Source organism: Chrysemys picta, chromosome 15 (genome assembly GCF_011386835.1).
Source record: "Chrysemys picta bellii isolate R12L10 chromosome 15, ASM1138683v2, whole genome shotgun sequence".
NCBI lineage: Eukaryota > Metazoa > Chordata > Testudines > Emydidae > Chrysemys > Chrysemys picta.
The window spans coordinates 9,399,387-9,425,775 of record NC_088805.1 but is presented as its reverse complement, the minus strand read 5'-3'; the positions used below and the strand labels follow the sequence as shown (position 1 = coordinate 9,425,775).

General features: G+C 47.5%; 2 protein-coding genes across 5 annotated transcripts in view; one reads left to right on the top strand and one right to left on the bottom strand.

The window, feature by feature from the left end:
• Positions 1-26,389, top strand: part of KSR2 (kinase suppressor of ras 2) — a 301,542-nt gene that overhangs the window by 61,731 nt on the left and 213,422 nt on the right. For all 4 annotated transcript variants that reach the window (XR_010592848.1, XM_008171511.3, XM_008171509.3 and 1 more), the window contains exon 4: positions 14,982-15,486. Coding sequence is in view for 3 of the 4 variants with exons in the window: in XM_008171511.3 (XP_008169733.2) it covers positions 14,982-15,486 (505 nt within the window). In the remaining variant the exon portion in view is untranslated. The remainder of the gene's footprint in view (positions 1-14,981; positions 15,487-26,389) is intronic.
• RFC5 (replication factor C subunit 5) overlaps positions 1-26,389 on the bottom strand; it is a 260,531-nt gene that overhangs the window by 89,746 nt on the left and 144,396 nt on the right. The gene's annotated exons all lie outside the window — the stretch shown is intronic.

Genomic DNA, 26,389 nt, shown 5'->3' with positions numbered 1-26,389 from the left:
TGGTGTATTTTCTGGTATATATTTTACATATGCTTTGAGTCTTAAACAAAAAAGCTGTACTTAAGGTCCTACCATATAATTTATAAATGGGTTACTGCCTCTTTAAAACATTGTGTGTTTTAGTCACAGTTACAATAGCAGAGTCAATCTTTAGAAGCCAAGATTTATATTAATAAAGTTGGAATGCGGTACAATGTTAACCTCTTCCATCCATCTCTATTTGAGTCCTTAATTAGAGCCATCTAATTTCCCAGGGGAAATGGTGTGGGGGGAAGGGAAGGGGAGGAGAAAGCAGCTCATCATTGCATGTATCACACTTAAAGCATAATGAAGCTCTACAAGAATGATTTTCAATATTCAGCAGCTACCCAGTCTCCAAGGGGGTTAGATTAGGGTGGAGGGATGGAGTGGGTCTCGTACCCTCCAAGGACCTGTTTAAGCAAACCAAGGTTATGCACCATGAAAGGTCATAGGAGGCTCTATGGAAGTCCATGGAGTTGGATTTGATAACCTGGCCTGGAGCCAACTAGAGGGCAGTTGTGTCTTAGTGGACCGGGCTGGGGACAGGGCACTTGACTTTTAGGCTTGACTGTGCAGTCGACATGGGCTGTGACCTGGGCCAAGTTTCTAACTTTGGGGGTTTAGCTGTATACACCTACTGCTCTCTATGGTGCAGTGTTGTTAAATGCTGACGAGACGCCTGTAAAGAACAGCTTCAGAATGCAGTTCCTGCCCTGAATAGCTTACAAGCTAAAGCTTGTTAGTACGTGAAATATAGTTTGCACCGGTTATTAAAAACCTGCTTATTGGGTTAACGTGTGTGTAACAGATTCTTCTCCATCATGGCTAGGAAACCTTAGACTGGGAAGCAATATTTTAGTGGCAGATAAAGCACTGATTTTGGACTCAAAATGGGATTAATTTAATATTTAATATTAAATGAGATCCCAGTAGAGGTGCTGTGGATTTTGGAATTAATGGTGTGTGACTAGTGAATTGTGAGTCGAGCTTATTATCTAAGGGGGAAAATGACCTGTCGTATATTTGTCAGTCAATCCTGGCTCTTTAAGGTGTGTGTGTGTGTGTGTGTGTATGTGTGCACACGCACGCGTGCATTTGGAGGTAGTGGAGGTGATGAAAAGAAAATTGGGACTGGGAGTGGGATGTGAATAAAAGAGATGGGAGAACCGCAAAGAGATACTGAGGTCAAATCTTAAGCCAAAAAGCCTTAGCTGAAATCCATATTTACCCAGTGGAAGAGGATAAACTCAGTAAGAAGAAAAAAATAAGCCTCTTAAGAGGAAATTGGAACGATTATGAAAAAATGGTGAGGTTAAAATATATAGATAACGGAGTCAAGTTTTCAGGCAGGCCCTGAGCTTGTGCTCACAAGTTCTGTGCGCTCCACATCTGCCTCGGGGAGTTGGAAGTCTGAACACGTCTGCACCCACAGAAATGCCTGGCTGTGCAGGGGCGATTTTGGAGGCTGGGTTAGGAAAGTCGGCCCTTCTACGGCATAAATTGCGTCTGGGTCCTTTGAACAGACTCGCTAAGCTTGAGCGAGGTGGGGTTGAATCAAGGAGAGTTATGAGTAGACTAGCAGACAGATGATGACCCGTTGACGATTCCCTGCCATGTAAATGACAGTACACTATGTTTAGATTTTGGCCTATCCCCTTATGTATCCTTTTATCATGGGCCCTGATCCTGCACTCCATTAAGCCAATGGCAAAGTCCCCACTGACATCACTGATATGGGTTGGCTCAGAGACAGACCCCAAAAACCCTTCATTTAAAAAGAAAAAGAGCTTTTCTATGGAACTTTGCTGCTTCCCGGCTTTTTGTTTTAAGTGCAGGTACTTCACTGAGGACAGGCAAATTCTCTTCTGTTTCTCCAATTAGTTTTTTTAATGGAATGGTTCATAAGGGGCTTCTTCTCCTCTAATTAAATCTGAGAAAGTGAGTGCGCGAACGATGGACAATTTAGCCCAGAGACAGGGCAGCTGTCACCCAAGTCGTTCTGGGAAGCCACGCTGCTTAATAAATGACGAATGAGAAAGAGAGCGCATCTATTTTGCATCCTCTTTATGCAGAGATCTAAGGCTTCAAAGCTCTGTGTCGGGGATAAAAGGTCAGCCATGTCGCCACGCAGCCATTTCCTCAAGACATGTGTCAGTGGCTCTCTGGCAGATGAGGCCTCAAAGGCCGCTGCTTGTGATAGGTATCTCTGAAGCTGTGGTGTGAGGCGAGAGGATGCCTGTCATCCCCAACTTGGAGGAGTCAGAGCGTCCTGCGTGTTTGTCTCTCCTGCCCCTTCCTCCTGTGAGGGGCTTTTTGCACTCACGGTGTTGGGAAAAGACCCCTGCTGTCCCAGTCACTCTGCGGGTTTATTAATGGAGCGAAAGCTGCATTTCTTCCCACTCTCTTTCTGTGCCCACACCAATAAATCACCGTGACAGGCGTTTGCTCTTACTTAACGCCCTACATTGTTTAGCTGGGGGGGGGAGGGTAATTCGGCTGAAATTGCCGCACACTAGAAATAGTCCCTCTTAAAAACGATATTAATATTCAGCATCTAAACAAGGGAAACCTACTGTAATAATTGCACAGGCGATTCATCAAGTCAGGCTCACCAGTGCAATTATCAGACAAATACACCAGCTCTGAAATAATGAAGATTGCCCCCCTCTCCCCCGCCCAAAAATCCATTCCCTCTCCAGATGAGTTGAATGGAGAGATAGATGGCTTCCATTTGTCACTTATATAATGACTAATACCTCTTCATTAAGATGGGTCGGTTTCATGCACATGACTGACTCCCTAAGCATCCAGATGAGAATATAGCACACACGCTTTGGGGATGTGGCTAACTGCAGACTCATTAGTTGGGATATTTGGGTATATTTAAAGGGACATAGATGGTTAGCGCCATTATTTAGGTTTTGTATTTAAAAGTTTTCTTAGGGTTTTGGGAAAAAGATTGTACGAAACCTAACAGAAATGTGTGTTTCAATGAGGTCAGAAAAAACAGGGGATAGCCTTGTTGATAGATTGGTGGGAAAGCAAAGATTTCCTAGGAACTTCCTTAATTAGCTACAACATTTTAATTAAATAAGCAACCAAGATGTGACCATGACTCTGACTCTTCTCCTGGTTCCAACCACTAGATGAAACAGACCATGTTACGAGCCCTGACATAAAGTGAAAACATTACAACAAAAACCTAAAGAACAATCCAAGTTCCTATACACATGCTAGAAGCTTAGCAGAGTCACTGATCAGGCTTATTGGGCCTCTGAAGTCTTTGCAAACCTTCCCAGGGAGGATTGGGGGCCCGAGGGTCCTGTCCATAGGCCCTGAGTCAGTTTAAGCTCAGGCTCTTTATCCAAAAGTCCGTTCTTTGTCTATTCATTTGTCTATTCGTTTGTGAAGGATCCACTTTGAACCAGTATTTGTGAACCTCACCAAGTGGTGGTACCTCTCTGAAGGCATTACAGCCTGAGTGAATTTGCCTAATTGTCTCCCACTGTTATTAATTCCTGGAGGGCTGGGGTCATGCTCCCCCCTGGAATTGCATACAATCCCTGGGCCACAATGATACATTAACTTGATACAGTAAGATCTTCCAAAGATAGTGCCACTCCTGTCACCCACACCTCCAAGTATCTGGTCTTCCTCTTGGTGGGGTGAAGGAGAAGCATTTGACAAGAATTGATGATGATGATGAGTGGGAGGGAGGATGAGTGAATACCTGATGGACTGGTCTAATGGTTTTATTAGCCTGTATTTCTGAAGTGAAATATGTGGCATGCACAGAACACATGCTGGCATTTGTACAGTACATGCTACAATATTGCCAGTATTTTTTTCCTTTGAGTTCTGTAGTTATAAATAAAAAGGTTACTGGTATTTTTTTTCCTTATCCCTCTGTCTGAAAAGCCAGGTTGCCATAGGTACCATCAGTCCAAGTTTACAGTATGTTGAAAGAGAGGAAAACAACAAACAATACATTTTAGAACCTTAAAAATGATTCAGAATAGCTCTTCTGCAGTGATTTTAGGGTCTTTTCCCTCAGGACCTTCCAGGGCTAGAAGCAAATGCTGTGCACCCCATTGGAAGCTGTGGCTCTCCCCCAAAGCTCTTAACCCTAAAGGGTTTGGAAAGATCAGACCATGAATAGAGCCCTGCGCGGTTACAAAATTTGTATCCGCATCCGATCCGCACGCTGCAAAACTGATCTAAAGTGGATATGCGTGGATTTGCAGGGCTCTAACTATTAACCCAGGAGTGGTGCATGACTGAATGTGTAGCTAGGCTTGGGCCTCAAGCTAGAGTCATCTGGGGTGGTGGTGGTGGGGGGGAATATTTCTGGCAGGTCTTTTAAAATGAAAAGTGGTGGCTATTTCCAGCTACTCAGATATTTGGGGTGTCAGATTAATGGGCAGAGTGCAGGTGAAGGGGCAATAAATGGAGCTTATTGACTGGTTCTGCATTTGATTACAAGGATATCTCCATAATGTGTTGCCTCTATAAAATATATCTGTGGCTACTATGTGTTATATGGAATAGTAGATCAATGCGATCGGCCCAGTTCTGGTAACCCATGTGGGAGCGGGGCCTGCTTATGCCAATCCAGTTGCAGGACTGGGAGTTGATATTGTGTCTCTGTTCCCCGATCTTGTGTTTCCTCCTGCCCTCTTCACAGCCAGACCCACCTTCCCTTAGAGCAGTAATAATGGCCAAGAAAGCCCATTGTTGATGGAATAAAATTGTCTCGAATGTAATAGTTTGTGGAAATAGTATTTTCCTGCTCTAAAATGCATTCCCCATTTAACCAAAGCTGATCAAAGAGAAGTGCCCAGTACATGCACGCAGGCAGTTGTGTGTGTTTAAAATACATTCCCCCCAAGCTTTACCGGGTTATTTTTAGGCATGACGCACCCACCATTGAAATACCCAGTTATTTTTACGCTGGAGTGCAGCAATCTCGTTATGACATCGTCAGCCATCGGAATGAATAGTGGCTAACCGCGGACGGGAAATGAGAGGAGAGGACAGAGCTGAGAGGCTCGGGACAAGCGGCAGCACAGCGTCTTTCCGCTGGTTTTGGCAATGAAATATTGGAGCCTTTACTCGTCAGTGTCTTAGGCTGACACACCGGTTGTGGTCTGGCTGTGCTAGATTCCCTGTGGCCAGTCTTCTCTGATGTTTAGGAAGTGTTGGTCATCATTAATTGTCTAATGATTATTGCTGTTTATCTAGGGAAGGAATTGTCCTAGCTAGAGAGAGAGACTATTCCCGACCCACAACTGCCTGGCTGCCTCCCAGTTATGCAAATCTCTGCACACTTATTGGCCGGTGGAGTGGCTGTTCTGAGTTACATAAACTGGTGTGGTTTTCTCAGTCACCTTACAACATGCAAATCCATGTGCTCTGATTGGCTAAGGGATGGCCGGAGCACAAGGACTTACATAATGGTTGCCCAGTGGCACAGTTCAGATCCCTGTGCCTCCTACAGGCTGCTACCCTGATAGCTTCATATCCACATACCTGCAAAAACTGCTGCCTCTAAGCCACGGGGCAACTCGTCTCTGCAATGCCCCCTGTGCTCTCTACTTTCCTCTCCCTGCTTCTGTTCTCAGCTGCCCCACAGCCCTCAGCTGCCTGCAAAGCAGGACTTGAGAATGGAAGGTGCTAAGCCTGTGAGCTGGTAGCACAAGAGAGGAGCAGAGCCCAGCGCTGGGGCCTGGTGCTTCATTTGAAAGAACTTGCTGGAGCCTACAATAGAGGCAGGGGGCATGTAATCCTCCAGGCACAAACATAAAACGATTGAGCTTCTTTTTGCAAATGAATTACACTTTTGTATCCAGTTATTCTTAAATATATATTTTGTGCTAAAAGATTTCTCTGCTCATTGTTAAATGAATGCCTCCTTCACAGCACCCCATCCCTTCTGAGGGCTACCTTCCGCTCTGTTACAATGGTGCACCCGTTTGCAGTATGCCCTTGGACTTCAGGGCACTCCGGATTTACGTTGTTGTGGCTGTTATTGCAAACAGTCTGTGGGCTGCACTGAAGCAGGGACCTCATTTGCACTGCCTCAGACAGGGTGACAGTCACCCCGTGCAGAGGACCAGCCTGAGGCCAATGCGACACTTCAGGGTCACTGCAGCCCTAAAAATCGGGTTGATGGCACTGCACTGATGACTCTCTCACGGGGGTGAATTCCACCAAGTGCTGGAGTGAAGTTTACATGTACAACATTATCTTTGGCAATTCCTGACCTTTGAGGCCTTCTCTTTACCAACCTGATGTTCTTGCAGCATAGTTTTAGTATAGAATAGTTATAAGAACCCAAGATTCTTTGGTTCCTGTATTCAGCGATGCAAACACCTGGGACACCTTCCTTGGTGTGTCATTAGCCCAGGTCCAGGATAGTGTTGTTACCTTGCAAACTAGGAAGCAGCAGTGAGGGCAGAGGCTTGCGAGTCAGGGCTCCCAGGTTTTGTTTAGTTTTCCTCCAGTCTGTTACAGCTCCTTGACGTCCCCTAAGTGCCACCAGGATGGTGTCTAAGGTCTAGGGATCACAGGTAAGCCCTTCATCTCGAATAAGCTTGATGATAATGTTTCCCTGCCTCTCAGGGGTGTTTTGAGTCTTCATTCACTTATGCTTTTAAAAGTACTTTACAGACTGGCCTATGTGTGTTCTTTGTACCAATGTCACTGTCAGGGAAGGGTGTGATTATTTTAACTGATGGTTATGTCTAGCATGGATGCAGTTACACCTGTATAAAAGTGACTTAGGCCTGGTCGACACGTAAAAGTTAGGTTGATACAGCTGTGTTGGTCACGTGTGAAAAATCCAAACCCCACCCTGACTGACATAGCTACACCAACCTAACTCCCTGTGTAGATACAACTATGTCAGCAGAAAAATACCTCTGTCAACATAGCTACCATTGCTTGGCGAGATGGTGTTCCTACACTGGCGGAGAAACCCCTTTTATGGGTGTAGGCTGTGTCTACACTACAGCACTGTGCCAGTATAGCTAGAGCAACATAGCTATGCTGGTATAGTCTCTGTAGTGTAGACTGTACCTTATCCTGGTATAACTGGGAATGGGAGCAAGCTACACCTTTTGCCTGGTATCACGCCATCTACACTAGGAGGGTTGCAGTGGTCTAGCTGTACCAATGTAGTTAAAGCTCTTTTGTATGTAGACAAGGCCTAAGATGTTTGGCTGAGGAGCTGTACTGCGTATCAGTGCAAAGCATGCGACTGCTGATTGTTGCTCTTTATTATGCCTTTGATATTAGCTGGTTTATAGAACATGGTTAGCAAGGAGGAGCAATGACCGTTCTGTAGTCTCATACCGACCCCAGCTGCTTTTCTCCACATCCATTTTTCGGCAAGATCAAGATTCTTGGGGCCAAATCCTCCCACCCACCCCATGTCCCTTGAGGGCCTTGAGCCCACCAGGGGTGTGGCTCCACTGTTGATAAGAGGCAAAATGTAGGGACCCCACCCCATGGTCCTTGTCTTCTGCATTCTGTGGAGCTTAGCTTTGCTGGTGCTCCATGGGCACGAGGGGATTGGGTTGGGAGAGGAATGGGCTAGTGGATCCATTGGCCAGTTCTCCCCCACGAAGGGGGAGCACACTGGGTGGTGCAGGCTCTGAGATGTCAACAGTAGCTGTGGAGTGTCTCTCCTCTGGCTACGCAGCCTGGAGGGACGGGGAAAGGTTCCTGCCAGCTCCCATGGAGGTCCCCAGGGCAGCCTGCATGCTGCCATCCTGGATTTCTCCCTTAGAGACTTGCTATTTGAGGAGAAAAACATTGAAGAACTGAATCGAATCGAATCATTGCTACCGTGCTCATCACTGCAATAGCTGAGTAATTTATCTGCTGCATTAGGCTGTGCTATAGTCTCCTAAGGGAAGTGGCAGAAGCCCCATTGCTCGAGACATTTGAAATTAGACTGGATAAGGCCCTAGGGAAGAGCCCTGCCTTGGAAGGGGGCTAGCACTGTGGACTCTTGTGACCTGTCCTTAGAACTGAAATCTCTGAGCTGAGCCTTCAGCTGGTGGAATGCAGACAGGCTCAGTGGAGGCAGTGGAACTATGTCCATTTCCATCAGCTGAAGGTCTGGCTCTTTAATCTCAGCTCACGTAGAACCTACAAAGTATAGCTTGACTTGGTGGAGTCTTTATCCTCCGCTTCACTCCTGCATGTACTGTTTATTGGCTTGTTCTCTTCCTCATTTCATCTTCTCCTGCTCTATTTACTGACACAACTTTCTTCCCATCTTCCGTCCTTTGCCTTCATTTCCTTTCCTGCATTAGCCATTAGTTAATGCGCCGCATACCCCTGACCCCATCCCATTCTGGGTACTATTCTCCCTCCCCATCCCCCCGTGCTTCTCATTTGGAAATCTTCCCAGTCATACCAGACGTGTCCACGGGGCTGCTCCCCAGGAGGGCTGTGAACGTCACTGCTGAGGCATGTATTTCTGGGCCTGAACAGGCTCCTTTCCGTCAAGTTATAACGTACTAAGGGAGTGATTTGTCACCTGAAGAATTTGATTGTTGTTTGGAACTGGTGTGTCCTATCTTCAGGGCTCGGCTATTCTCCGTGTCCTGCCTGCTCTTCACCCCTTCCTCATTCAGAAATAGCCCTGGGAATCTGGGTCTGATCCGAAGCCTGTTGAAGCCAGCGGGCTTTTGGATCAGCCTGTTTCAGGTCCCCTGAGGACCGCATCACGGTGAGCATGTGCTGTGTGCAGGGCAGAGGAGGTGCATGGGGACCGCGCGCTCTGCAGAACTCTTCTCGTACAAGCTCCCAGAGCTCAGGCTGATGGGCCGTGCTGGGAAGGAGAGATGTGGGACTGCTGGATCTGCTGCCGTGCCGTTCCCTCCCACAGAGCGTTTGCCATGGCAATGCTGCAGAGCTGGTGTGTAGGGGAGCGTGAAGATTTTTTCTCCAGCCACCAGGAAGGAGCCCGTTGCCTGGCCTGCAGGCTAGATGGAGGGTGAAGAGTGACAAGGAAATGAGATTTTAACAGTTCTCTTTGTTCTCGATCCCATGGGGTTCGTTAATAACACGAAGGCAGCAACAGCCCCTTCCACCATTGCTGGGTGCGGGCTGGTATGTCAGCAGACTCTACATGGTGGCACTCGCTTTGTTAGCCAGCCTGGGAACCAGAGAGAACCGCAGGGTCTGTCTGTGCCCAACAGCCTCAATAAAGACACTCCTCTGTGTTCTGCAGCAGATGCAGAAAGATGTTTGGAATTAAAATGTGGTTTGGAGCTGTGGTTTTTTTTTTTTATAACAGACGTGTTCCTCTAAAGAAGCCACTGAACTCTTCGAAAGCTCCTCTGCGCCAGTAATAGTAAAATAGTAAGTGGACACTCGAGCACTACAAACCACCTCTGATGTTCGCACCAGCCTCTCAAAATCTTACTTCCATTCACCTGCTAAATTTTAATCTGAAGACAGACTTTCCCGACCCCTCCGTCTCTCCCTTTGATAAGAACTTCTCCCCCTGCCTTAGCAGTACAATTCAGAAGAACCCCCACCCCGAAGCTTTTTTTGATCAAATCCTACACCTTTCATTTCCAAAGCCCATTCCTCCTCTTCTTCTCAAGTGCTTGAAATAAAACGATTCCCATGAAAAGGATGGGCAATTAATAACACTGCTCTACAGCCAAAATGCTTCTGAAATAAATGTAGTCAAACTTTACTAATTCTGGGTCACTGAGAACGAAAATGATGCTTAAAATTGTTGATTGGCTCTAGTTTTCAAGATATGCTATTGGGTCAGTATATACGACCCTTGACTTGGGAATGGCAGAGGATAAGTGAGTTATAAAGGGAAGGTTTCAGAGTAGCAGCCGTGTTAGTCTGTATCCGCAAAAAGAACAGGAGTACTTGTGGCACCTTAGAGACTAACAAATTTATTAGAGCATAAAGGGAAGGGATCTCAATTTAAACCAGAAATGGCTAAAATACATCTTTGACTGGATCTATGAATAAATCTATGACTGGGTTTGGACAGTACTTGCTTTTTAGGCAAAACAATGAATGATGCAATCTGAAGCTGGTATTGCGTCATACATGATATGAATTGCATCATGTTATTCCTAGAAGTCATGGATGATGCAATCATAACGAAGCTTACATCACTCTGCTGAACAAATTGCCCTATATCAGCTCTAGAAATCATAGTGTCATGCTCTCTTATTTGTCAGTGTTTGATTTTGCAAAGGGACACATTTCTGTTTAGCCAAAGTGAGCAGAGATGCCTCGTACTTGTGTGAACAGTGCAGATAACTTCTGCTATGTTTGTGGTGAAGTGACTTTTGCATCACAAAAGCGCAGTATAACCACTATGGTTAAGAAAGCCTAAGAAGAAGAAGAAGAAGAAATCAAAGAAGAAAAAGTGGACTGTGCATTATCCAAACAGTCCATCAGCTATACGCCCAGTAACCCACGGAGAAGGACTGCCGGTTCCTGATGCACCAGAATCATTCTCACTTGAGTCAGACGAGGAAGAGGATGAAACTTCTGGTCCTGAACCATCAATGTCACAGGACCCACATTTTCTCCCATCCTCCTCCTCTGAACCATACCTCATAACACAAGGTGAACTAAATGACCTTGTCAGAGATTTGGAACTACTCAAGAGTAAGGTAGAGCTATTGGGCTCCAGACTACAGCAGTGGAATCTCCTGGCAGGTGACATTAGGGTTTCCATGTTCCGTGACTGTCAAAAGGATCTTGTCCCATTCTTCTTCATGGAAGGTGATCTTGTAGTCTGCAACAACATCGATGGTGTGATGGCAGCCCTCAACATCGTTCACAATCCAGATGAGTGGAGACTGTTCATTGATTCATCGAAGACGAGTCTTAAAGCTGTTTTACTGTATAATGGCAATGTTTTGCCATCAATTCCAGTTGGTCATGCAGTCCATATGAAGGAAGCCTATGACAACATGAAACAACTTTTGAGGTGCATAAACTATGACCAACATCAGTGGCAGCTTTGTGGCGATTTGAAGGTTGTTGCTCTCTTGTTTGGTCTGCAGACTGGATACACAAAGTACTGCTGTTTTCTCTGCGAATGGGATAGTCGTGCAAGAGATTCCCACTACATCAAGAAAGATTGGCCACTCCTACAGTCATTGGAGCCTGGGAGAAAAAGTGTTCAGCATCCACCACTTGTTGAATCAAGGAAGATTTTGTTACCACCCTTACACATCAAGCTGGGTCTGATGAAGAACTTTGTCAAGGCCATTGACAAAACACAAGCAGCTTTCAAGTACTTCCATGGAAAATTTCCAAGGTTAAGTGAAGCTAAGATAAAGGAAGGTGTCTTTCTTGGTCCTCAGATTCGTGAACTTCTTCGAGATGATGCATTTGACCATGCACTGCGTGGCAAGGAAAAGACGGTATGGAAAGCCTTCCAGTTAGTGGCAATAAATTTTCTCGGAAACAACAAGGCAGACAACTACAGGTTGTTGGTGGAAAATCTCCTCAAGGCATACAAAAGCCTTGGTTGCAACATTTCACTAAAGATACATTTTTTGCACTCTCATCTAGATTTTTTTCCACCAAACTGCGGAGCAGTGAGCGACGAGCACGGTGAGCGATTTCACCAGGACATTGCAACAATGGAGAAACGCTATCAGGGCAAATGGAGCCCATCAATGCTTGCAGACTATTGCTGGACAGTGACAAGAGATGCTCCATTTAATGAATACAAGAAACAAGCCAAGAAGCGCCGAGTAGACACTGAATAGGACTAAACTATGTACATAATAGTTTTTTGCCTTTTGTTTCATAATAAATTTTATTTATATAACCCTTTTGCTGATTTTTGAAGTGTTACATAAACAGGACAGGTGAAATATTATCATGTAAAGCAACCATAAACACATGAAAAGACCTAGGTTTACAATTTATGATTAAAACTCTACTATCTACACAATATACATAGACATAAAATGTAAAAACTTAAATATCTTAGAAACAGTAGCCAATCAGTTGTTTTGATTGTCATATTTGAATTCAGTACATCAAAATACATAATAAATAGCACATTTTATCTCTGAAGCAGACGACTTCTCAAAAATTGTAGACCAGTGTAACCAAAGGAAGTGGGAGAGGGAGAAAAATCTCCCTTTTTAAAAGAAAATAATACATTTTGATTCAGGTTTTAGTAGAGAAGAGGATCAAAAGAGCTGGGACAAGAGCGCTCGAATCTGGTTAATCATTTAAACACTACTGAAGCATCACTGCAGACGGGCAGGTACCCATCACTATGCTAGTTGGCACTTTCAGTAATTAAGTGGGGCTTCTTTTATTTATTCCCCACCTCTCCGAACTGCAGAACTTGAAGTGCACAGTGTGTGTGTCTGTGTGTATGTGAAGGTGAGAATTGGCTGGGTGGGAAGAGAAAGAGATGCTGGCGCTTGTCAGACAGTTGGAGTCCTGGTAGCACTTGAGGAAGGTGGAATCCATTGGGCAGCACTTGGAGCATGAGCGGACACAGAAGCAGAGGGAAGGGAAGGGAAGGGAAGGTTGGATGCATGTGAGCGGGGTGGAGGGGGAAGAGGTGGAGGAGGTGCTAGACAAGACGGAGGGGAAAAAATATCTTAGCTGCCAAGTGTGGCTTAAAAGCGAGAGAGCTGGGAGAACTCTTTGAGGCTGTGTGACTCTTATGTGTGTTTGCACAGAGCCATCACCTCAGCCCTCCCTGTGAATCTCTGTGGCCGTTCTCTCATATCCGTTTCTTTTTAAAAACGATTTGTACGTTTGAGTCACGGAGTTCAATTCCCAGCTCTGCTACAGCCCAATGTGTGACCTTGGTCAAGTCACTTATCCTCTTCTGCCTCTGATCCCCATTTTACAGATACTCCATTTCTCCCAACTGTTGTCTGTCCTCTCTGCTTAGACGGTGAGACCTTTGGGGCAGGGACTGTCTTTTCATTGTGTGTGGACAGCACCCAGCACAATGGGGCTCTGATCCCTGACTGGGGCTTCCAAGTGCTCCCATGATGTGAATCATATGGAGCGGTCAGGGCCAGCTTTAAGCCAATTCACTCGATTCCCCGGAATCGGGCCCCGTGCCTGTGCTTAAGAGGGCCCCGCTCCAGGGGTCTTCGGCGCATTTCGGTGGCAGGGGGTCCTTCAGTGCTGTGGAAGACCTGGAGCGGACCCCCCGCCACGAAGTGCCACTGAAGCCATGGACTGCCGCCAGGTATTGGAATCGGGCCCCGTGGGTCATAAAGCTGGCCCTGGGAGCAGTAACCCATCTATTGGTGAAAGGAAAGCCCTAGGGGGCTCTGAAATTGTGTGTAAGTTGTTGTCATATTTCAGTCTTTGGGAATAGCTACTCTGAATAAGCATGGCGGGGGGCATGTGGTGAGGAGTGTGTGGGGATCTATGGGATAGAGTGAGAAGGCTCTGAACTGGGAGTTGGTGACCTGAAGTCAGTTCCTGGCTATAGCACTGATCTGCTAGGACTGGGCAAGTCACTTCCTCCCTCCGCCAATTCTCTCGGTCTGTCTCGTCTGCCTACTTTGGGGCAGGGGCTCTCAGTGGTTTCATGGCACCCAGCACAGAGAGGCTTTGGTCTTGGCTGAGGCCTCCAGCGCTACGGTGATCCATACATTTCCATAAGGAGAACACACTTGTCCCGTGTCTGCTCAGTAGCCCAGCGTTCTCTCTCTCTGCTGCGGACTGCTCGTGCAGACAGGAGGGTGTCAGCTCCTGGAAGGTGCCACGCCCGTTTCCCCAGTGTCCTGAGCTGGGGCAGGAGAGTTCCTGCCAGAGAGCCTCGCGTTGGATTCTCTGGCGGGACTCGGGAGGAGGATGTGATCCCGTCACTGTCGTTCAGCACTTTGGTCATTCAGTGCGTGCGTCGCACCAGGCTCTCCAGGGATTAAAGTAAAACAGCCCCCTGCTTTGCATGTGGGTGACTCACGCAGCCTTTTCGGCTTCAGTGCTGAACTTGTCACAGAGTGTCCCAAAGGCTGCTCTCCTCTTGGACTCGGGGCCCTTGTTCTGCAGGCGGGGGGTGCAGGCCCAAAGCTGCCTCGGGAACTAATTGGACATGTTTTCATGTGCATTTAGCACTGCTGAAAGGTGCCGGATTGTTAGCCCTGGAGACGGAGGCAGCAGTGTTAGGGCCCAGAGATCAGCTGCACAAGCTTTTCCCAGGCAGCCTCCACTGAAGCACCGTGACTTAGAGGGACTGACGTCTGGGAGCGGGATGGGAAGAAGAGAGCCAAGGCAGTTCATTCTCTAGGGCCCATTCTCCTAGGATTCTGGCCAAAGTTGGACCCCCACACCTTCTGCCAAAAAATCTGTTCTGTGCTAGTTGCCCTTCATTTCCCACCCCAGAGACAGCTGCATTTTAGTGTTTCCCCTGGGGTCCTTTGGGATGGAATGTGCCCTTTAAAGGTAGAGTAGAAGGAGGCTAATATAAGGCTCATGACGGCACTGCCTGGGCAGGCTGTAGGTAGGAAGCTATGTCCTGGGAGGTTGGTTCTCCAGTATCTCATGCACGGCCTCCTGCCAGAAAGGTCTGAGGGCTTAAGAGGGAACCTGTCTCTCTTCTGACTGAACAGGTCTTTGCACCCCACTCGGAAGGTGTGAAGATGTGGGGCCCACTCAGTTCTCTGGCAGAAGCTTGTTCCCTGATCTCTGGGATTGTCAGTCATGATGTCCTGGTAGAAAGCAGCTGGAGCACAGGGTGAGAGGCAGGTGATGCATCTGGCTCAGTTCGGCTGTTGTAAATAAGGACCAAGATCCTACCCGTGGAGGCCTGATTTCCAGCGGTTCAGAGCACTGGCAGCTCTTGCTGACATCAGCGGGAGTTGGGGCTGGTCAGCACCCCTGAAAATCAGGCCTGCGATTGGGAGCGTGTGTTTAAGGCCGGCTGTGTCTAATTGCGTGGCGCTGTTTGTTTGTTACCTCAGGAGGCAGCCTTTCCAAGCAAGACTGGACCATCCAGTGGCCGACGCCAGAAACAGGGAAGGAGAACACCCCTGTGTGCCAGCCCGAATCCATGCAGTGGATCAGAACCCACCTTTCCCAGAGCCCCAAAGTGCAGTCCAAGTGCATGCAGCACTACTGTCACCCGGCTTTGGCCCACGGACCCACGTACGCCCACGTGGAGAGACTGACCGTGGAGGGCTATCCCGGGCTATGCCCCCCGCTGGAAGCCGGCCACCGCTCCTTGCCGCCGTCCCCCCGGCAACGGCACCCCGTTCACACCCCCCCACGGACGCCTAACATAGTCACCACCATGACTCCTCCCGGCACGCCGCCAGTGAGGCGGAGGAACAAGCTGAAACCTCCGGGCACGCCGCCCCCGTCGTCCCGGAAACTGATTCACCTCATCCCCGGCTTCACCGCCTTGCACCGGAGCAAGTCGCACGAGTTCCAGCTGGGCCATCGAGTGGACGAGGCGCACACGCCCAAGTAAGTGAGCTTGGGGGCAGTGCCTGGGCAAGCTGAGCAGGGTGGGGAGCTGGGGGTGGGAGCCCTGGGATGGGGCTAGGAAATGGCTGAGGAGTGTGCACCCCGGGGAGTGGTTCGGAGTGAGTGCGGTTTAATAGCTAGAATGCTGGTATCCCAGGATTCTGGGTTCTGATCTTGGTTCAGGCACGGAGTAGGCCTGGGTGGGTCAGTCCACCTCCCCGTGCCTTAGTTTCCCCCTCTGTAAAATGGCGGAGAGGCCTACCCCACAGAAATGTTGAGGAACTGAATGTTTGAGATCCATGGATGGAAGGTGTGAAGGAAGCTGAAGGTGTGCTTGCAATTGCTCTCTGTCGGAGCCGTTGGTGGGAGCCGTGAACACTCCATCCACCTCCCAGCCCAGCCCACGTGTCTGGCACTGAATGTAAGACCTCCCTTGCTACAGATATCCCGAGCCCCAGCCTCCTAAACCTGACCTGGTCCTTAGGCACAAAGGCAATGTTGGCCTGGGCTGTGTGTTGCAGCTGGAGTGGTGATGAGTTAATTGGGATGCTGAATTCTGACCAGTGGAAATGCTATCAGAGGGACAGGTTTGGGTTCTTTCCAAGCTGGAAAAGGTTACTGCTGAGGCAGTATGCCTAGTCTCTGGGGGCGCGGGGGGGAGAGACCCGCCAGACCTAATGGTCTTTCAGGCCAATACAAGGACTGACATGTATAGGTTTTCTTTCTTATGGTATTTGGTCACAGCTCTGGGGGAGGGGGGAGCTGAGCATGGGTTAGAGGGACTGTTATGTTCTTTAGCTTATGCTTGGCACTGGATCAATCCCCGGTCAGCTCCAGGAGCTGGGAGGGCTGCAAAGGTGGCAGTAAGTCACCTGACCTCTGTCCCTCCTCTTCGGAGCTGGGTCTGGTGTCTTTGATGTCTGTAAAGCTCAGTGCATCCCTGTGGGTGCATTTCTGTGACTTTGGGCAAGTCCTTTAACATCCATTATTGCAGATTACTTGATTTCAACTCTCTCATATTCCTGGACCTTGCCCTATTTCAAGTGCTAGATATTAATGTGTGTGCGAGAGAGAAATAACGTTATTCCAGGCCAAGTATAAATTGGATTTATTTGTTTTTAAAAAAAAAACTTCTGCAAAGAACCTTCCAAACTTCTCTTCCCTCAGTGATGTTGTTTGCAGAGCCCTCTTCAGCCTGATAATCTCTGATGCTGGAAAGATTTCAGAGGCAGGAAACAATTAAGTGAAAACGACAATTGGTGAAAGATGCTGAAAAGTGGCCTCTTGCAGACACCAGTTTCCTGGTTCCTCTTCAGCCGATAATTAAAAGCAGCCTTAGACCAGGAGCGCGTTGCCGTGACATCCTCCTGGCAGCTTTCTATGGACTGTCTGCAAGCGTAGCTAGTGAATACCCGTGGCATTCTTGGTTATTGAGAGGAACACAGGCGTTCACAGGTGGCTCGTTCCTCTGAGCAGCCAAAGAATCTTTCCAGGCGTTCGCTGGCTGAGAGTTTTAAGATGAAACCCAGGCAGGAATGTGGGAAGAATTGGGCTTTGCTCTAGTGAGGGGCATTTCGTGCTCATTATTCTTCAGCTTGCAACAGAGTTCACCGGAGTGACTCGCTTCTCTCATTCCTTGGCCATTGGCGGTTGCTGGCTCTTTGGAAACAGGCAGCAAAATACCTTCGCTGCAGTGTAGCTGCTTCAGCGTTGGTGAGGCGCGCCCTTTGCTGAGAGAGCTGCTGTTGTTTACTTCTGAGGAAACCGTGTTGTTCCCCATTGTAACCCCCCCTAGCTATTCGTGTGTCTGCACGAATTATTGGTATTATTTATAGCCTTCCAGTTGTTCTTCCTTCAGGAGCTCAGGTTTCAGTGGTAGCCGTGTTAGTCTGTATCAGCAAAACCAACGAGGAGTCCTTGTGGCCCCTTAGAGACTAACACATTTATTTGGGCATAAGCTTTCGTGGGCTAAAACCCACTTCATCAGATGCATGGAGTGAAAAATACAGTAAGCAGTATATACACCTCTACCACGATATAACGCTATCCTCGGGAGCCAAAAAATCTTACCGCGTTATAGGTGAAACCGTGTTATCTCGAACTTGCTTTGATCCGCCGGAGTGCGCAGCCCCGCCCCCCTGGAGCGCTGCTTTACTGCGTTATATCCGAATTTGTGTTATATCGGGTCGCGTTATATCGGGGTAGAGGTGTATATACAGCACATGAAAAGATGGGAGTTGCCTTACCAAGTGGGGGGTCAGTGCTAATGAGGCCAATTCAGTTAAGGTGGAAGTGGCCTATTCTCAACAGTTGACAAGAAGGGGTGAATATCAAGAGAGGGAAAATTACTTTTGTAGTGCTAACGAGGCCAATGCAATCAAGGGGGACGTCGACCATTTCCAGCAGTTGACAAGAAGGTGTGAGTATCAGCAGAGGGAAAATTACTTTTTGTAGTGACCCATCCACTCCCAGTCTTTATTCAGATCTAATTTGAGAGTGTCCAGTTTGCAAATTAATTCCAGTTCTGCAGTTTCTCATTGGAGTCTTTTTGAAGTTTTTTTGTTGAAGAATTGCCACTTGGTAAAGCAACTCCCATCTTTTCATGTGCTGTGTATATATATATATACTGCTTACTGTATTTTTCACTCCATGCATCCGATGAAGTTGGCTGTAGCCCACAAAAGCTTATGCCCAAATAAATGTGTTAGTCTCTAAGGTGCCACAAGGACTCCTCGTTGTTCAAAAGCTCAGTTTTGTTTAATTTTCCGGCCTCCTTAGCTCTGTGAATCAGCAGCCAGCAGGGGGCGCTCTCATGCTGAAGAATTCTTGTGCTGGATTCCACTCGCCCCTAGCTGCTGGAACTGGATTCAAAGTCTGTTTAGACGCAGGAAGGGTTTCAGTCCCCCAGCCTAGCTCTGCCCTGCTCTGCTGTTGAGTTGCTGGCGTGGCCTTTGTTACAGCGTCCGGCTTCCTGCGGCTCTGTGTCCTGGATTTTGTTTGAAATGGATCTTTCCCTCTTTTGCCAGTGCGGGACCCTTGGGATAGAAACCTGCAGTCTGAGAGGGGACGGGGAAGAGCCAGAGACCCCGAAGCTGCCAGGGACTTCACTAGTGCCAGTGATTTTATGTGGAAGGCGCTGGGATGCCATGGTGATGCGTGGCAGTAAATGACCCTGCAATGGTGTCTGGCTCCCTGTGTGTACTGCATCCTGATCTCATAGGAGTGGGAAGTACAAGCTCTCAGACGGGGCTAACAAGTGTAATTAAATCCTACAATGTTCTTAGCCCTGGCATGGGTCTTGAAAGGCCGGGACGTTCCTACCACTCTCCATGGGGATGCAGATGGTTTTCTTTTATCCCGACTCACTCTGATCTCAGGTCAGGTGAGGAGAATGAGGGGTTAAAGCCTCTCTGACAAAGAAGGAACTCTGGGCAGGGAGGGGAGGTCCTGCAGGGAAAACCTAGGAGGAGCCAAGCTCAGGAGAAGGCTTTGGCCGGGCTTGTGATTTGTTAACGATAAAGGTAAATCCCAGGAAGGGGCCATCACGTGTGTGGCCAGGACTGGACCCCCCCACACTTGGGTGCCCTTTGGATCTGGTTCCAAAATGTGTCAGTCTCATCCTGCCTCTGCTTTCCACCTGTAACGGCTGTGCCGGCGCTTGAGTGGTACCGCATAAATATATAATTCAAGGCAAAGCAGTGTTCTTTCTTTTCCTGAATTAGAGCTTGTGTATCCCTAATGAATGGAAGCAGAGTGCATTACCCACTTCTGATAGTTCTTTGTAGATACCGAATTCGGGCACACAGACTCAGATACAGTAATAGGATTGACAGCTCGTTAAGTCCAAAAGTGGCACTGTCGCTCATCAGTCAGTGCCAAAGAGAAGTGTTTCATGCCCTGCGTGTGCAGTGTAGAGTGAGCATCTCTCTAATGAAATATTGCAGTACCAGCATGCTTGCCAAGGCATACACGGAGATTGTGCTCTTTTCCTGGGGCTCCGTTCCTTTCCTTTTCTTCTTGGATGTCACTTGGCTGTTGTTTGATCTTCTGCTCTGTTCCTCTTTTCTTCAGTCAAAAGTCACACTGCTCTCTGAAAATTTCCTATTTACTCTGGCAATACCTAAGCTCAGTGGAGCTCAAAGATTAGAGGGAATTTCCCCCCCTCTCTTTACTTTGTTTACTTTGTGCAGTTTGCAGCAGTGGCAAGTCTGGAGTCTGTGTCGCTTGTTTCCCCTCTGCAGTCAGTCACTTTTCTCTGCTTTGCATGGGTTTTACACACCACCGTAGGGGAGAGAATTTTTTTTTTTTTTTAAATAGGAGAACCACAAAAATTGGCGGGGGTCTCTCGGACAGACTTGTGTCCCTGAAACTACTTTTTAACACTTTTTATTGCAGATGACTTGATTTCAACTTGACTGTGTGCCTTTTTAAATGAATCCTTCCTCAAGCCAGATTTTGAAGTGCCCAGCACTCATAACTGGGGCCAGATTTTTCAAAGAACTCAGCTCCCATTTAAGCCCCTCACCTGCGCCCCCACTTATTTTTAATTATCCCCAATATTAAATAAAAGATTTTCAGAGGATAAAGTTTAGAGAACTGGGAGGTAAGGGGTGTTTTGATTTCATCCTCCTCCTGCAATATTTTCAGTCCAAACATAACAGCCTCGGGCCAGTGTGAGAGACACACAAATTGAAACTGTCTACTGTGCATTAGCTGCCCGGTCTGAGCAGAGAGCAAAGAGTAAACAACATCCGTAAAGAGGGAAAAGGTATTTAGATTTTACAAATAATCTTGTGTGCCAGTGTCATGGATCAGGAACCTTGCCTTGTAAAATATGGGCTGGGATTTTCAAAGAGTGTCCAGAGCCCGTGGGGAGCTTTGAAAATCTCAGCCATGATTTCGAAGCTGACAGCATCCCTGTAAGCAGTACCCATTTGATTATAGTGATGTTCCTTTACAGTCAGAGACGTCGTTTACCCTGACGGCTTCCAAAGCCCTTTAGACTCCGAGGCCCTGATCCTGCAGTAGGTTCACCCTCATGCCCATAGCAAGTTGTATGGAAATCAGCGGGGCTCAGGGGTCTGCCCACGCAGCATCTGGGCCCTATGTGCATGAAGCACCATTGGAATACCAGCCACCACTGGCTTGCGGGAGATACAGCAGCCTAAAAAATGAAAAAGGGAGTGTGAAATTTTGCCTTCAGGTCTGCTCCTACGACAACTGCCAGGTGGTATCTTTAAGGTCTATGTCGAGCAGACAGGTCTTGCATTTTTCATGTCTCATTCCAAAGGCTTCCACAGTGAATTCCGGAGCGTGGGACTTGCCTACCGCAGAGGAAGGGCTGAGTCTGTTGGCCCCGAAGAGATTTGAGCCTGTAGTTACAGGTGTTCTAGGTTACCGTGCCTGGCACTTACACCATGAAAACATCCCCCTTTGTGGTGGTTGTATTATTATTAATTTGTATTATGGTAGCACCTTAGGGCTCCAGTTATGGATCAGGGCCCCACTGTGCTAGGTGCTGTACAAATACATGACTAAAAGATGACCCCTCTCCAAATATAAGCTTCCAATCAAAGAACTATTATAAGTAGAACCACTCTTACCATGATATTAGAACTATAATTGCTCTTTGTTTTCTCTGTACTAAGAAACCTGCTCTTTCTGCTTCTCTCCAGCCTTTTCTAAAGCACTAGATTTGAGTCTTTGACTGTTCTCCTTTCTCTGTGGCTTTTGTTGCATATTTTTCTGTATTAACTTGAGTTATTGGGGTAATGTTTTTTTGTGGGGATTAGTAGCTGTTGAGTCTCGTCTTTAGGTTTCGTGACTTTTTCTGAGTTTTTATTTGTCTTCCCTGTCTACAGTTCCACCCCAGGAGCAGTCAAGAGAGGAAAGAATCTTTGCTACCTGCCCCTCCGCCCAATCTAATCACATTTCATATTCGGATTTTTCCCATTAAAGAGACGTTCCTCCAGGAAAATCCAGAGCTCAGGGACCTTTGACTCTTTATGCCGCTAATGCAGCAGTGCCAACGTGTGCAGTGCACTAGTGCGTAGTCATGCTGGACGGCAATGCTCGCTCGGAGCAATTAACGGTACTTGCAGCTTGTGGGTAGGAGAGGAGTTTGGCAAAGGCCGCACAGCAAGAAATGCCCCGGGGTCATGGCGAATCGTCCACGATAGGGTGGTTGGCTAAGGCATTTTGATGACACCTTGCTTGTCTTTTCCTTTGCCCCGCAGGCTGGGTATCGTTCGCCAGGGGAGGGAGCTGTTGTGCTGGGAAGTTATATTCCCATCCTGTATCATCTAGTCAGAATCAGACTCCTTGCACTCTGACTCCAGGGCTCACTGAAACTCGGGCGGTGTGTCAGCACCAGACTCGGGGCCTGCGGGGCAGAGCTGCCTTCCTCTGACTATCTCCTGCCGGCGGACCCTGGAGCATGCTATTGGGATTGGTCTCAACGGGGGCTCATTCCCTCTCTCTCAGCACCAGGAGACCACTGCGATAGGGACTGTCTGAAGGGGAGGGGGCACTGTGTAAAAGGGGCAGGCTGGTGGGGGTTACCCAGGACACACTCCAGCTGAAGTGAGTCTGACTGCGGGAAGCAGAGACCCCAAAACGCAGCCCCAGGCTTTAGCAAATGAGCTGTAGGCACTTAAAGCAGGCGCGTCCCACCTATCCCAATGAGATGCGGCTGTGGTTGCCCTGCTCCTCTGTTAGCCGCTCCCCAAACCCACCGTTAGCTGCAAGTTTTACCCGTGGCTTCCTCTGCTGCCTGTACCCCAAGTGGCATGAAAGTGTTGCGGCATCTCCTGCATCGTTATAGTGCTCATTAATATGGGAAGGGGAGAGGAGCTGAATGTTTCTTGGAACTGCTGAGTCTAGGGAACGAAACCCTTTCTCCTGTAGTGGGAGCCCAGCCGTGCTCAGTCTCCAGTGAGTACATCCTAATGGCAGTTTTATTCACTTAGCCGTTTTGAATGGGATTAGCGCTTGGGCATGATGCTGGATTGGTAGATCCACACGGGCTGATGCTTGTTCATTCTTCATGGCCAGAACAGGCCCAGTCCATTCAGTTGGCACTCAGGACCATGCCAAGCCAGGGACCGGGCTCTTAAGGAGAGGACATTCTTCTTAAGTGTCAGCATCCTCGGTGGTGGAGTGGATGTGAAATGCAATGAGCGAGGGATGGGGAGGCAGCTGCTTCCAGGGCATGGATAATGACCTCATGCTCTCTCCTTCCGGCATGGGGACAAAGTGATTTCGATGCTATTTTCAGAGCTGACTGGTTACTGGTCTGTAACGTCCAGTCTCTGTTTGTTAGTATCGCTTGCAAACGACTTCTCTCTGCCTTATGTCCGGTATGTACAGACACGTCCCCCTCCGCGTAGGTACATAGCTATAGGGATGGTTCTCTTCTGACTCAGCACCATCTGTTCAATGTCACTATTGTTTCTCCCCTGGTGCGTTTGTAATAGCCATTCTCAGACACAGGACTTCTACCCTGCACGTGGGGAGCTTTGTCAGTGGAATAAGCTAAGTGGACTCTGGGTGTGGAGAGTCCACTGCTCTCCCAGGCTGGAGAGCAACATTTGTTCTACCAATGATAAAACTCCTTGCCAAAGGGGCAGAGGTTTCAGCGCTGTGTTTTAGGCTGTTGTGCAGAGGGGTGTTTCCTTACAGGTGAGCTGCAAAGCTAAAGAAGAAAAGTATGTGCTGTCTAGATAGCAGCAAAGCTTGTTTTGCTTTGGGTTTTTTACACTAGCAATACCAGGCCCTAACTTACCCCGTCTTTCCCCCCTGGATGACCTTAATAATCTGTAGAGAACCTGCAATGGGACAGGGCGGCTGGAGATGGACACTGACCCGCAGCTCTCCCAATCAGCTGTTACAACTTTGAAGCAGGTTTGTAACCCGTTACTGGCATGGCACTAAACCATGGCTTGTGTCAGCACACGCCTGTTTTAAGAGCTTCCAACCACGTTCGCTCCTCTGGCAACCCCACCCAACAACCAAACCCTCAAATGTTAGCAGCCGAATAGCCACCGTCATGCCTAGTGTGAGCAGGGAGTTTGGTTAAGCCGAAATGCCATTTCAAGTGGGGAAACTGTGTCACATCTTGAAAGTAAGAGGGAACCCTACAGCAGATCCCAGCCCCTGTACACTACGGGATGGCTGGACTGCAGGTCCGCACTGTACTGTGGCCCAGATGGCCCATCCCCGGGAACTGCGCTGCTAGCTAGTGAAGCTCTGTCCTTTTGTTCACAAGCTTCCTATTCTACCCTGCAAAAAGGGAAACGTTGAAAACCTTTGTTTGCTACGCTGTCGCTATGCTTGCACCTTGTGGATTATCCCTGTCATTGTCAACGGCACCCCCAGCGACTAATGCATTAACTCGGCCTCATAGACCTGCTAGGAGGCCAGCTGTGGATAGACAGCATCGCTGCTTCCTTCTTCGTAAATCTTTCCTTTTTGTAATTAAACATTCCAGGTGAGCTCGGTGCCTTCTCGTGAGGGATTGATGGCACCCACGTGGGAGAGAGACGTGTGGAATGTAACCATCCATTCCCAGCTGCTAATGGCAGAAGGGGCCTCAGCCCCTGGCATGCTGTTTCCAGTTTGCTTAACCTCTCTGCTTTCCCACTTCCTATTGGTGCTCAGACACATTAGGTCATGCTACTTTAATTTACAATTAGTGTGACACGAGCCCTCCACTGCAGTGACTAGCAAGAGGCAAATCTCCGCAGGCCAAGGAGTTTATTAAGCTAAATTAATAGAGGAAAGAAAGCACCAATATTAACAGCACTCCATCTCTCCCGCATCCTACTGGGGGCTCATCACACTGATGCAGAGAGATGGGGATGGGCTCCCAAAAGCTGCTTGGAGAACAGTGGAGGTTAATTTACTATAATAGCGCTTAATGATTTTTAGGAGGCAACCACTGAATCTTGCCTTCTAATCCCATTAGTGTTTCAGGATTGTAATTAGTACATTAGAGAGGCAGCTTTTTTTTATATTTTCAGATAGAGGCAGACAAAGGTTTAAGCAGTTATCTGTGTTCAGCTGCTAAGTCCTCAGGTTGGTTAGAGAAGAAAGGTGGCTTTTAAATTTATTATGGGCCAGATTCGTCAGTGCTTACTGACACTGAATAATGCCTTACTCTGTGAGTGGTCCGGTTGATTTCTCTAGGGCTTCTGATAGAGTAAGATACTTCTCAAGAGTAGTCTTATTGAAATCAAAAGGGTTACTTGTAGAGTAAGGTATTGCTCAGTGTGAGTAAGGGTAGAAGAATCTGGCCCTCTATAAACTAATTCCACTTCTTTTGCAACAAAAGGGTGTCTTTCTATAAAATATATACTGCAGTCAGAAAGTTTACTACAGTTAATCTTTGCCTAGCATTTTTGTAATAGATTAAGCCCTCATCGTGTGTATGTTGTCCCTCTATCCTTTAATAGAAAGTTACCTATGTGAGGCATAGTGGACTAGAACTAAAATAGACCTAGATCCACCAAAATGTGAGACTTCTCCAAAAATGCCTTCAGAGTTCCTGCAGCCCAACTTCTCTTGTGGCTCCTCCCTTCCCAGGTGTACTCTTGTCTTCCTTCCACTCATTCATGTTTATTATTTGCACTGTGAGAGCATCCAGAGGCCCCAGCAAAGAACAAGGCCCCATTGTGGTAAGTGCTGTATATACATACAGTAAGAGGTAGTTCCTGCCCTGAAGAGCTTACATTCTAAGTAGACAAGACAGCGGGTGGGAGAAAGGGAGTATAAGGGCTTGTCTACATGGGAAGGTTATACCGGTGTAAGATGTGGTGTGAATTTAAACTGCTAGAGTTATACTGGCATGTTGTGGAAAATTGACCACACGGTTGATTTTAGATCAGACAGCCTGAGGCTCCTTTATTGATCAATCGACCATGCAGGCATGGGGGAGTCAGACAAGGCAGCCGAACCCCCCCCCCCCGACAGATAAAATGCGAGAGATTATGTAGGATAAAACCACAACAATTACATATACTTCCTTAAAGTTTTACATCCATATAAGGGATGAAGCAAAACAAGTTTTCCTGTTTTTTCTTAGTTTTGTCCTTTGCGGTTTCTTGCTTTGTCACCTGACATCTATTAATCATAGTCTGTTACAAAGGTTAATTCTACTTTTATAATTTCTACAGTTAGTTCTGCTTTTATGATTTCTGTCTACCCTTCTCCTTTTACCCGCCCCCCCCCCCCCTTCTCCTTCCTTCAGGCCACACATACAGTTCACTTGACCAAAGTTTAGGCCTTAGACCATTTTTCCTCCACAATTCCCCCCTTTGGCGCTTCTCTGGCACCACCTTTGGCCTAAACTTCCACATTCATGAGCCCATTGATTTCCTTCCTTTTCCTTTCCCTTTTCTCATCCCAACTTTTATCAAAAATTTTATTAACAATCATTAATGCCACTTGTTCCCTTGCCTAGCAGAAAAATTATTTGCACAGCAATGTTTTTTGCAACAGCAATAACAAAGGCACAATCCCAAACCAAGCAACATCACAACTGTTAGCCCACTCAATGTAACGATATGATGGGGTTCGTGTATAATTTTGGTTATCACACACAGCAAATCCCAACTAATACACAAAGAAGACAGTCTATAGGCGGTCTGAAAGGCACCTTTTTCTACCTGATATACATTTTCAAGGATATGAATTTGCCCTTATAAATCAGAAATCCTTTGGACCTCTGGTAATAATGAAAGCAGATTTTGGAAACGGTCGGGCACCAGGGTCGTCCAGCTAAAGGGCATTTGATACCTGAGAGTGGATTACACATTTTTATCCGCAGGCCAGTAGACAATATGGATGCCCGCGGTCGTAATAAGGTTAAAATGGGCATTGTGTACAATATGGGCCTTAACAAATA